Genomic DNA, 12,897 nt, shown 5'->3' with positions numbered 1-12,897 from the left:
TAAAAACACTGGATATTCTGTACTGTGTAAATTAATATATATATATATATATATATATATATATATATATATATATATATATATATATATATATATATATATATATATATATATATATATATATATATATATATATAATAAATTAAAGCTACAAAAGTGATTTAGTCAAGAGCAGTAAGAGATTTTCTCTTTTGTTCAAGAGATTCAAGATTTGTATTTGTCACATATATGGTTATACAGAGAGCATATGACCAGCAGTGAAATGTTGTTTGATGTTGTCCTGTTGTTTGATTATCATGAATGACAGACATAGGAATTTTGATTAAAAAAATAGAATCAGGTCTATGAGGCAATGCATGTTTGGTCCATTTTTCCTAGTGCAAAACAAATTGTTCCATTTCATGATTTACAAATGCTGTTATTTGCTCCATTTTTTAAATGTCCATTGTAATTTCCATCAATGCATTTAATGCAGGATTCTCCTGTGACAACCATTTTTTTGTAAAATTCTTTTTAACAGCCACCAACAGTATATTCATTAGGTATTTACGAAAATACTTGCAAAGATAGGCATTTTGACACATACAAGTTTGCAAAAAAAAACTCTGTTCAATAGTCTGGCACTCTACGAGCACCATCTTCACATGCTCGTACCTCTCTGACAGCGCTCTACATTGGTTATAAGTTTAAATCAGTAGATTTTACAACATCAATAATCAATACTTCACAGTGAAAGTTCTGTCAACTAGCCTGATACATGTTTATCGTAAAGCTCTGTACAGTACTGTACCTTCTTCACGGTATCCAGCATAGACTTGCCACCCTGCCAGGGTTTGGAGCCCTTGCGGATGCACGAAAGACTTGCCATGCTGTGCCATTTCCTGTCCTCCAGCTTCCTGTGGAAGGTGTTGGCCAGCAGCAGCACCGTGTCGTATATGTAGCGGTTGGTGATCTGACAAGACGACAAAAAGCAGCAGGGAAACAAAGACACAAAAAGAAAAGGAACAGATGACGTGAGCATAGAGAGCCAGAGACAACAGATTAATATTCTCTTACAAGTAAAAGATTTATGTCTGAGTGGGTACAACTGGGATGAAAGGTCTCTACAATGGAAATGACAACAGGCTACACACATTGAAAGAGCCCTGAAAGACAATAGCGTTTTATAAGCATCAGAAAAACACCACTTAATACCGGTCATTTATAGTATGATTTTGTGTTTGTGTCTAACTTGGGACATCAATTGTAACGGTACAATGGTACCAGGTCCATATAAAATGGCAATAAAAAAAAATAAAACCTTTTTTGTTTGATTGTCTTGGCATGGTTTTAATGTAAATAGTCAATGTTGTCTCGAATAAATGTAAACAGATGATGCCAAAAATGGCTTTGTGTCAAGGTATCAATATTTGGAATCTGTGCATTGAGTTTTGAAGTATAAATGCATACTGCTCGGTTTCTATTCTGGAAAAATGAGACACACTACGTTTCTTCGTACGAGTTTATTCATCTTCATCTGAAATTTAAGTAAAACATTGTAAAACTGGCATTTTAAACAAAATGTATGTACACTCTGTTCAAAAGTATGAGGTCAATTTTTTAAATTAATATTCAATACCGTAATATTTATTAATTTTCCCCAGCGAGGATGCATTTAATTGATCAAACCTGACAGTAAAGACATTTATAATGTTGCAAAAAAATTATATTTCAAATAAATGTTGTTCTTGAACTTTTATTCAAAGAATCATGAAAAAAAATGGATCACTGTGTCTACATCCTGTTTTCCTCAGAAAAAAGAATGAAGCACTTTATTCAGCAGAGTTCATAAACATGAGTAAGTCTCTTTTTATTTATTTATATACTTGTATAACTAGTTTTCACATAACAAACATTTTAACTAGTTAGACTTTTGTCCAAAGACTTTTTTCCAAACTATAATTCCTGACTAAATGTATAATCAAGTGAAATATTATGAAGTTTCAATAACTATATACTACTATACCATTCAAAAGCTTGATTAAATAATATGTAACAATAAATGTAACTGTAACAAATGTAACAATCATTGCTGTTCTTTCAATTTATCCCCCCCCTAAAAAACCTAAAAAAAAAAAATATTTCTCTGCTCTTTTCACATTAATAATAATAATAATAATAATAATAATAATAATAATGATAATAAAACAATAAATGTTTTTTTTTGTAGAAAATAAATTGTTAAAAGGATTTCTGAAGGATTGTGTGACTGCAGAGTAATGATGCAAAAAAAATCAGTTTGAAAGTCAGCTTTGATTTTTCCTAATAAACTGGTTTAACTGCACTCACAAGTGAATATTAAATTATGTTGTGGGATAATAAAAAATATTCTAAATAAACTACAAACATAAAATATATAGATTTATTTTTGTCCTCACATTCTTTCTTGTAACTCATCCCTCTCAGACACAGCGGACTGAATGGCTCATTATGCAGCTCATTTGCAGGGCCTTGTCTTCTCAGGTGTGAATTCATGATAGTTGACGCCTACTCGCATATGACTTTTACCAACAAAAGTGTTATCTTAGAAAACATTTTAAATCAATGTTTTCTGTAAGTGAGTAAACAAGATGATTTTCACATCATTTAGAAAAAAAAAAATTCTAGGCTACAAATCCAGTTCTCAAAATTCCTGGGAACCAATTTTCTTATGTGTTTTATTGCCTTTTTCAAGCGATTTACATTTTATTTTTCACTAACCACGCATAACATTTTTTTTCTCAAAAACACAATCATGTACATACATTGCTGCTCACCTATTATTATAGCCTAGTTTGTGCTGATTACAGTGAGATTAGACTTTAATTTAGATATTTATAAGAAACTGAAAAAAGCACAAATGTCAGGGCATGACAAAACTTCTCCAGGCCCCAAAAATACCCTTAGACTCCAGAGGGTTAATAATAAGAAATATTTCTTGAGCACTAAATCAGCATATTAGAATGATTTCTGAAGGATCATGACACTGAGAACTGGACTAATGGCTGCTAAAATTCAGCTTTGAAACCACAGGAATAAATTACATTTTAATATATATTAAATTACAAAACAGTTTCGGTTTTATTAAAAATAATTCACAATATTATTATTTTTACTGCATTTTTGATCAAATAAATTCATCCTTGGTGAGAATAAGAAACTTCTTTTAAAAAGATTTTTAAAAAATCTGACCAACCTGAAACTTTTGATTGGTAATGTTAAAAATAAGGCTTGATGGAATTAAAGAGTACATTCATTTAAATAGCACACAACTCTTAGAAGTGGAACCTTACATACGGTTCCACATTATACAGGACAACTGCCAACTTCACTCTTCTCCATTTTAATGAGAAGGTAATAAATAGAGTGACGTGGTCATTAGGTTTCCATCTTCGTTTATTAACCTGTGCTGCTCCTACATACTTGACACTGTATCGAGTGTCTGAGTAACCCCAACCATGTTGACAAATAGCTGAGAAACACCTCTCGCTATCAACTTTGGTTTGCCTTCATTGTCAAGAACACAATTCGTTCAGGTAATCTATTCACATACAGCCATAGTCTTGACAACAATCTTCAGCCGTAAACAGAGAAGAGCAAAGAAAAGGCTATTCTAATTATGTTAGGAGCAGTACCGTCGCAAGGGCTGTGCCAAGTGTGCGACCGCACAGGGCCTCGCTGCTGGGGTCCGTTCTTCGTGTCACTTATTACATCCGAGATTAAATCTCACATCCAAGATGATATCTTCGCACTAATCAGGATCTGGCTAATTCGGTTCTTCGAACGCACCTGTTGTTGATGATTAGTATGGCTGGATTGAGTTATCTGAGATAATTGCACGTTCATGGGTATCGTTACTCAAAACCACGATCAGCAATGCACTGACTGGCTGGCATCAAAACAGCAGCGTAATGACATCATATAATTAAAAAAGACACCTGACGAAAAACTTGACAAATTTCTGGACTTTTATAAGGAAACAGCCAAGCGAACAAAACTACATAAATGTTATAATAGATAAATGAAATGTGAACTGTTTTTATTTTATTTAACATTTTTACATGATTCCCAATTATGTATATTCATGATTTCTAATAATTGTACCGGCTTTACATTTTTATTTCAATGTAGTAATTAGCAATTCATTTAATTTTTACTTAACATTTAATTTGAACAGATTTGTTACATGAAAGCATTAACTGACTGTGTCTAATAGTATTAAAGACTACATCAAATTATATTATCTTTAATTTTTTTTTTATTAAAAGTTAAACTTTTAGGCTGGTCAGCCTCAGTGGTCAAACAGCTCTAGTCAATGTCAAAATGATCGAGATGGTCAATCAAATCAAAGAAGGCGGGTCTTACTGTCACTGTCACAATGAAATGAGAGTTTGTGAAAAGATGTAAGTAGCACTGTATTAGAAAACTGTTTTATGATAGAAATGTTCAGCGACTGACAGTAATAGTAATGGATAGTTTATTTTCTTTCCCATTAAAGTAAAATAACTGAACATAAACATAGAAGCCTGAAAAAAATAACCATTTTAGAAGAAAAATTTAGATGGCACTTAAAAGGCTTTTGCATCTGAACTCTTCATATATAACTACAAACCTAGAACTTATTTTAGCATTCTTATTTAGTTATTTAATTGCTTTATTATTATGATTATTATGCAGTAGATCTTACAATGAGAGTGTACGTGACCATGATTCGTGTGCAAGCATGTCAGTAAGCACATCATCACAATCGATCAGATGCTTGTTAAAGTTGCATTCGTTACTATAGCCCCCCCCCCCCCACCACCACACACACAAAATAGCTGAGGGCTTCGCAACACCCTTGCAATGGACCTGGTTAGGAGTCACGCTTGGTTGGCTCCATCAATAGGCATTTGCAGGTATGAGGTTGTAATGGCTTTGAGAGCCGCCTAACTGACTGCCAATTATGTAGAGTATATGTACATCAGCTTCAAAGCAGACTGGAAAATATGGAAAGAGATTGGAAACACCAGTGCTGCTTGTATTTACTCTTCCTGACACCCACAAAACAACTCTTCGTCTACCGAGAGAATGGCCGAACAAAAAGAGCAATGACCCAAAGAAGCAGACTTGACAGGGATCCACAAGACTACCAAGCAACAGTGTCGAGCCGTGTGGCTTTTCCCCATTCGCTGTATTTTTTCATTGTCAAGAGCAAAAACATAAAGGGCTTTCTTATTGATTTATGTTTCATGTCTTGGACACAAAGTGCATTTTTTGGGCGGGCTGTTTTTATCGGGAAGGCTATTTCATGATAAAGCATTTGCAGGAGGAGTCGAGACCACCAAAGCAACAAAGCTGCCAGTGCCAAGGGGGTAAACAGACAAAGACGGGGTTAAATTCAGGGGGGAGAAGATCAGCTGACCAGGGAAATCCATTAAGTCTGTTTGAATTGCAGGAGTTAGTGGGTCTCTCCAGGGAAGATGAGTGATCGGTGGTCTAAAGGGAACGGGAGGTGCAAAGGGGTATTCCAAAGGGAGGATAGGTTGAGAAAGAGGGATGTGATATGCTTCAGTGCAGGGTAAAATTGGGCTCTTCTGGGTTGGACTACTGAATACTGAGCAAAACTAATTCTTAATGTCAAACATGACCTGCTTATACAGTATGCATTCAACACTACACAGAGAAGAGCACCTGTCCCCTCATATTTAACATACTGAAAATAATGGCTGAATTATATTACAATTCAATATTCAATTCTATCTTTTGATAAAGTTCCATACATATAGTGGCCCCAAAATGTATGTGGACACTAAGATACACAAACAAGCAAGCAATGTTGAAATTTCAGCCTCATTTGTTTGCACATGCCACGTGGATTAATCTAGCCTACTATGAAATATAAAAAAAAAATATATATTTTTTTTTTTCAAGCAAACCAACATAATCAAGGCATGTTTTACAACATTTTTACTATACGCACTACTTAAATATTTTAATTTCTGTACACCAATTTACAAATTAATAAAAATCAGTATTTACATTCTACATGTTGTACATTTGTATTAAAACCATGCAGAGACCTCTGTAAAGTGACAAACCAAACTTCCCAACTTTAATGCCATTTTTGCTATTAAATATTAAATCAGAGACTATTAAACTATCTCTGTTGAACACTCAAAAGACAAGAAGGTATTGTGAAATGGATGTAATAAACATTATTTTTGAAACTTAATGGCAAAATAATAAAGGTACTAAAATAATCATGCTGCATTGTGAATCTCTAAAATATCACCTGGATCTGCTGAAAATATATACATATTTTCCTTGTTGATATCAACATAGACCCACGCAACTATGAATTAATATAGAGTAGGGGTTTTGAATTTTTTTTTTATTGATATACCATGCAGTGTTTACCGGTAATTAATGTGGCTCAATACACATCACATCTATTAATTTATGTTGTCATTTGTGGGAAAATACATTTAGTTGGATAACAGGAATGGCACCCACAGGCACAGTGAAAGAAGCAAAACAAGATTGCTAATTTTCACATTGACATTTTCTAGTTTTCTAAGGACTTTAGCTCAAAGGCTAATGATGACAGTTAATGGACACAATCAAAAAAGGAAATGAAGGCAAATGATTTATGATTAACTTGAATGCATGAGTTATGAGTATGGGGAAATGAATCACACCTCTAACATCTGTGCCTTTGGGTCTTTGGGGTCGCAGAGGGACGTGTTGATGCGGTGGTTGCTCCTGACGCAGCGCTGGCTGCTGTTCTGCGAGAGAGGGAAGGTCTGTCTCACCAGGGTCAGGCGACCTATAGACTTCATCACCAGCTCCTGCACATCCATGTCTGAAATCTCCTGCAGCACATGAGAGGAAAAAAGTGCAGAGAAAGAGATCATTTTCCATGTGCAGTGAAAAATAGGCTAGAAAGATAAAAAGCATCTTGCTGAGAAGAGCTTTTTTTCTGACTTGAATGGAAAAGAAGGAGCAGAATTAGGTCCAGGAAAAAATAAAATAAAATAAAAAAAATAATAATACAATCATGAGTTTCAATTTAGTAAATAACCAACTAAAATGTTGCCTCAAATTTGGATTGAGAGAAAGAAAAAGGGGTAGAGATTAAATAAGAGAAACAATGTTATCTTTTTAGGTTCCATTACTTCAGTATTTTGTCATCTTGTGACATAAACAAAAAAATTACTACCAGCTCTATAAACCTTTCTTTTCTTCTGACTTACTGTACGTATAACTGTAGATAACTGCAACAAATATAATAATTGTAGACAAATTACACAGCTTCTATAATGGGAGAATTTTAACTACAAAAATTTATTTAGCATGGATCATTTGACAAAAGATTAAAGGTTAGCCACCCAGAGAAACACTTAATTACATTAACAATTTAATGGAATGTTTACTAATAAGAAAATGGTAATAAAAACAATAAAATACATAATTGATTAACTTTCTTAAATATTATATCTCAAAATATTTTAAAATTAACAGTACTGACCAGGGTCACAGAACAATGCAGAGTTCAGGGCAAAAATGCTACCAAAACCCAGATATTAAAAATATGAATGTGCCGACATGATTAAAATAATAATAATAATAGATTTAACACAGATTAGACAGTACAATTAATAATAATAATAATAATTTCAGAGCAGTTTTCATATTTAAAATTCATTTTAATAAAACGAATAAAATGAAGTGAAATAGACAACACTGTTTTTATCTGGTTAAAAAAAATCTCACCAAGGTTAAATAATAATAATAATAATAAATATAAAAAAGGCTGAAAATTAGTTCCAGTTAAACAAATATTGCCCTTCATTATAAATTTTAAGTCCTGACACCAGTAAACTAAACTATCTTCACACATGGTTAAGTTTTCCTCTTTCATCAAGTCAAGGTCAAGTTCTCCAGTCAGCTAAAAATGGGCCCAATTTAAATACATGAAACTTAACTACATAAAAGTCATCATTAGTATTACAATTATTCCCATGAATGGGTATTCAGAGTGTCACCTGAAGGCAGAAAGACATGACCGTGTGCGCTCGCGTGTCCTTGTGCAGCCTTGGGAGGAATGATTGCTAATTTTAGCCCGAAGCCATCTTTTCCACAGACAGGGAGAGAAAAGCGAGTGAGTTGGGAATGATGTGATGAGAATGGACAGAGAACGTCCCCCAGTGAAAGTAGACTTCAGAGCGGCCAAGCTGTTTCCTCTGACAGCCTTCACTTTTGAGTTTCATTCTCACCTGCAAAGCTGTGATTGCTGGTGACTGGCTCTTATGAAGTACGTCATTAAATCTAAACTTGTGGCACGCCGATGAGGAACTTACTTTAGAATGTCGAAGCTGTTCAGCCTTCAATAAGATTAAAATCAAAGTTGTCTACAAAAAAACCTGTTCTCTGAAAGGTAATCTTAAGGTTTCTGAACGGACAAATCAAAATCTCGCCTCACACACAGTTGAACACTGTCAAACCATGTTTGTGCCATTGTTAACTAATGTGGTATGCATGACAGAGGATGATTTAGAAGGCATCACGAGAGGGCACGTGAGGCCTTAACAGTGTGCTGCACAACTTTCAAGAGCAGAGAGGACATCACACTTTTACAGACCTGAAAATACCGACACTGAGTGGCTTATTCTACCCCCAGATGACAAACACAAAGGCCCTTGATGCTTAATTAGGAGCACTAAATTAGAATGACACAAATATGAGCCTACAGGGTTATGGCCCAATTTTAGGGTTCAGGTTTTGGCAGCTGCTTGTTTTGTCCCCTATGAGTGCTGTCAAGAAAGGTCAACCATGAGCAATGCGTGTCCATACAGAGACATGTCAAGGTTATGTCATATGCCTTTGTGTTTAATAAAAGAGGACAAAAAACTTTCCTCAGATGCACTAAACGCTACACCTGCTTAACTGGTGAGTTCTAGGAAGCTGATAGCATTAAAAATTTATTTAAAAAAATATTGTTATTCTGAAAATTCATATGGTCAGACAATGTGAGTTGGAAATTTTTTGCACAACCTAAACATGACTGGGAAAACCTAGTTTCTGAACATCGAATCTAGCCAATTTCAAAAATCTTTTTGGACTGGGGAGTGAATTTGTCACAGTACAATTTCATAGTGCACTGAACTCTATTATTCAAAAAGACCAAATTGATTTATACTGTATGTCCTTTTTAAATAAAACCAGAGAGATGGATAGAGGTTACCATAGAAAGCGACTTTTAAGTTATTGAAATTCAGGCAGATGGGCTCAAGGTCTATATCTTCATTGTCTTCTTGTTGCAGGATCATTTTTAAAAATGCTTTATTCAACTAAGGAAAGCGCTGAATTATTTTAGAGCGATATTCCCATGCTCGCCAAATCTAATTTAAATCATTGAACTGTAATTTGTCCTTATCTGGCCACCTTCATCAGGCTCCAAAATGAGCCCTTGTCCGCCTCTCACTTAGACAAATAAAGATGCAAATATATTCAAATGTGCTTACAGAAAGAATAAACTAGATTTCTCAAAAAATGGCTACGAATAACCCACCTCATTTATGATGATCCAGTGACAGTCGAAAGCCACAAGATTTGTTTCCACCACCTAGAGAGAAAAAAAGAAACATTTAGCTGATTAGAAACTGAACAGTTTGGAAGTGAGTAAGGTGAACTGTCCCCTCCAAACACATGATTCATTTATTATAAAAACAATTGACAGCTACAGAGTTTCTGCTGAACTTAACGATTGCTCATCAAAGGTTTAATAGAGGACAAGTCAAAGGTTTAGGAAATTTGACATCCAAAGGCACTTAAATATCTGGATACTATTAAAACCTGTAAATATATCTTATGTTTTTGTCTCCACACTGTTCTTCCCATTGTGTCCCATCTTTGGCTCTTTCTCTCTCTCTCTGCATCAACACTACACCAAAACATAGTACCCTTCACCAATGTTTTTCCTGCCCATTGTTCCAGCGCCAAATTTCATTAACCATAATTGTGTAGGTGACTAAACGTGGGTGTCATAAAATTTTTGGTCATAAACAAAAGGAACAGCTGGAGAATCTGACAGCTGAAGCAGCGCTAATAGTGTTTTAATCTTCCACAAACACCTAATAAAACTTTATAATTATGAAAGAGACAAGAGGCATCACATTTTCTATCAACTGGTACAAGATGGCTGCACTTAAACAGAGCTCAACTCTGCTTTTGCTGGGGGTCTTCATCACTTATTGTTAAATAGGAGAGACTGGGGAGTGTTGTAACACTTTGCCTTTTATTAATAATATAATTTTTTAATATAAAATTACCATATTTATCTGCAACAAATTAATTTAGAATGAAACTGCTTATCACCAAACTATGTTAAGTGGTATCGAGTGAAACCATAGGTGGTAACCCAAAATAATTCATTGTAATAATAAAATTACTTGTAAAAGTAAAAAAAACTAAGCCATTCCTAATTGCCATCCATTTAATTTCAGACAGACAGATCTGTTTTCTTACCTCAAAAATGTTTACACAGTGATTTTACGCAACTTTTACTGTCACCTCTGCTACAGCCAATTTCTAATTGAATTAAACTGGAAGTGTTACAGCACTGTATTAAATGCCTTGTGTAATCATTATCTCAGTAAGTGATGCTGAAGTTTCCTTTGAAAATGCTAAGATCAGCTTGATGTGTTAGCAAGATCAAGAAAAAAGCACCAAAACAGGAGTAGACATAAAGTGGCCTCTGTTACTAATTACATGGTCCAATCATTTTGATGTCTGAGGCTTTGTGAGGTCATTAGAGTGGCTCATGAAAAGTGTACATGGCTCAAAGCAGTTGTTTGCTCAAATTTAGTCAAAAGTTTGGTTCCGAGGCAGATGGCTGAGCTTAATTAAAGCATTGGCTTAACTTCTACTAGACCAAGATGAAACTCTAAGACTTGTGCTAATGCCAAGAAAAAGTTCAAGGTTGTTACTGAGTGTGCTTGACCCGATCAAATATTCCTCTATATTAGACTTGGTAAAAGGCTAAATATTTGAGTAGCTGCATCCATGCTGTTTTTATTTATTTATTTTTTTTTAATCTGTTGAATATGCAATTAAAGTTGATGGTGAGAGGTGTGCTGCCCATTGCCAATGAGGAAGGTATTGATTCTGGCAGTGAGCTGAAAGTTTGCACAGACAAGATTGAGATCCTCACACAGAAATCTAGGAAAATCCTCAAGCCAAAGATCTGTCCAAGTTAAACACAGTCATTCCCTGGGCAGAATCAGGCTCAGGGAATTAGCAAACAGGCCTACATCTCTCAAGTTCCTTAAAGGCACAGTTCACCATTTTGACTCTCGTGTCATTACAAACCTGCATGACTTTCTTTCTTTTATTAAACACAAAAATAATAAAACTTAAAGAATGTACTGGGAATGGGAAATGGGATTGCCAAGATCCAAACTGGCCATATAAATAGCATAAAAGTACCATAATGGCACCATAAAAGTAGTCCATCCAACTCAAGCGGTACATTCCAAAAGTATTCTGAAGCCATTTTATAGCTTAATGTGAGTTCCAAAGGTAAGTCTTTATTCACACTATATATTGTGCCATTGTGCCATTTTATGTCACTGACTTCATGAAATGACAAGATCCAACACCATTTGGTGTCAAAAGCATGATATTATATTTTGTGTCCATACAGCTTCTACAACTTTAAATGGGAAGATTATCACTGAATAACTTGCATTTTTGGAATCCAAGCATTCTGGAATTCCATGTGACGGTCAAATAAATTTTTCACGTTCATGTTCAAGTTGGTCATGTGAATTTTCCACACTGACCAACAGAAATCTGTTTGTTGGAAAGTGACTTCTATGTGAACTGGACGACAAACAAGGGACTGCAGAATTTCACAGACATGTTGTGATGCACCTTCATACAAAGCTGTTGTATGCTTTAGAACACTTGGAATATACTAAATTTGTATGAAATACTTCTGTGATACATTTAAGATTTTTTTTGGCAGACTTTTTCACAGACACCACATTTATTTTCATCATATGGACAGCATGGTCTGGATATTCTTCAAAAATTACCTTATGTGTCTCATAACCATGCGTAAGATGTATTCATACGCCATACTGGTAAAAAAAATAAAATAAAAAATGTATAACATGAATGCATTGTATGTTGCTTTGAATAAAAGCGTCTGCTAAATGCATAAATGCAAATGTAATAAATTTCCCCCAAAAAAAGCCAGTCATATGATTTGGAACGGCACGATACAATGCTGACAAAACATTCATTTGTGAAAAAAAGAAAAAAAAAACTATCCCTTTAAAAACCACAGAGAAGAATGTATGGTCATCACATTTCAATGACCAAACACGAACTTGTAAAATGACCGTCTGATTATGAATATTTGGGAATCTGGTCTGACTAGCTGTTGAACTGCAATGACAACCCTGAATGAAAGTGGGTTGACAAAGTCTTACGTGCGAAATCAAAGCCCGTAATCACTCAGAGACATCCACTCGTTGGAAGTGCTGTCAGCTGTAAAAGAATTAGGAGGCCATATGAATTCACATCCAGATTGTGGTTTCTGAGTTCCCCATTGAGAGAGCGGTCACCTCAGTTCTAAGTCTCCACCTGGATTAATATGGAAACCCAGCAAAAAATAAGTAGCTACTGCTAACCACAATCACACATCTCTTTAATTTCCTTCCTATTATTCCTTTTTTTTTTTGCTTTCTAATGAGTGGGTGCGGTCTGCCTTTAACAATACACAAATTAAAAAAAAAAAAACATCTCTTCAAGGAGAAACATTCAAGTTCTGTCCACTTTCAATTACAAGCATTGGTTAAAATTATACAGTGAAAGCAATGATAATTATTG

At 34.7% G+C, this 12,897-nt stretch overlaps 1 protein-coding gene across 5 annotated transcripts in view; it reads right to left on the bottom strand.

The window, feature by feature from the left end:
• LOC109050830 (glutamate receptor ionotropic, delta-2-like) overlaps nucleotides 1–12,897 on the bottom strand; it is a 367,305-nt gene that overhangs the window by 115,350 nt on the left and 239,058 nt on the right. For all 5 annotated transcript variants that reach the window (XR_006160661.1, XR_006160662.1, XM_042762408.1 and 2 more), the window contains exons 5-7: nucleotides 9,572–9,625; nucleotides 6,699–6,872; nucleotides 791–952 (exon numbers count right to left, since the gene is read on the bottom strand). Coding sequence is in view for 3 of the 5 variants with exons in the window: in XM_042762408.1 (XP_042618342.1) it covers nucleotides 791–952; nucleotides 6,699–6,872; nucleotides 9,572–9,625 (390 nt within the window). In the remaining 2 variants the exon portion in view is untranslated. The remainder of the gene's footprint in view (nucleotides 1–790; nucleotides 953–6,698; nucleotides 6,873–9,571; nucleotides 9,626–12,897) is intronic.

Source organism: Cyprinus carpio, chromosome A8 (assembly GCF_018340385.1).
Source record: "Cyprinus carpio isolate SPL01 chromosome A8, ASM1834038v1, whole genome shotgun sequence".
Taxonomy (NCBI): domain Eukaryota; kingdom Metazoa; phylum Chordata; class Actinopteri; order Cypriniformes; family Cyprinidae; genus Cyprinus; species Cyprinus carpio.
Note: the sequence above shows the minus strand (reverse complement) of the source record. Positions and strands in the feature narration are given on the sequence as shown.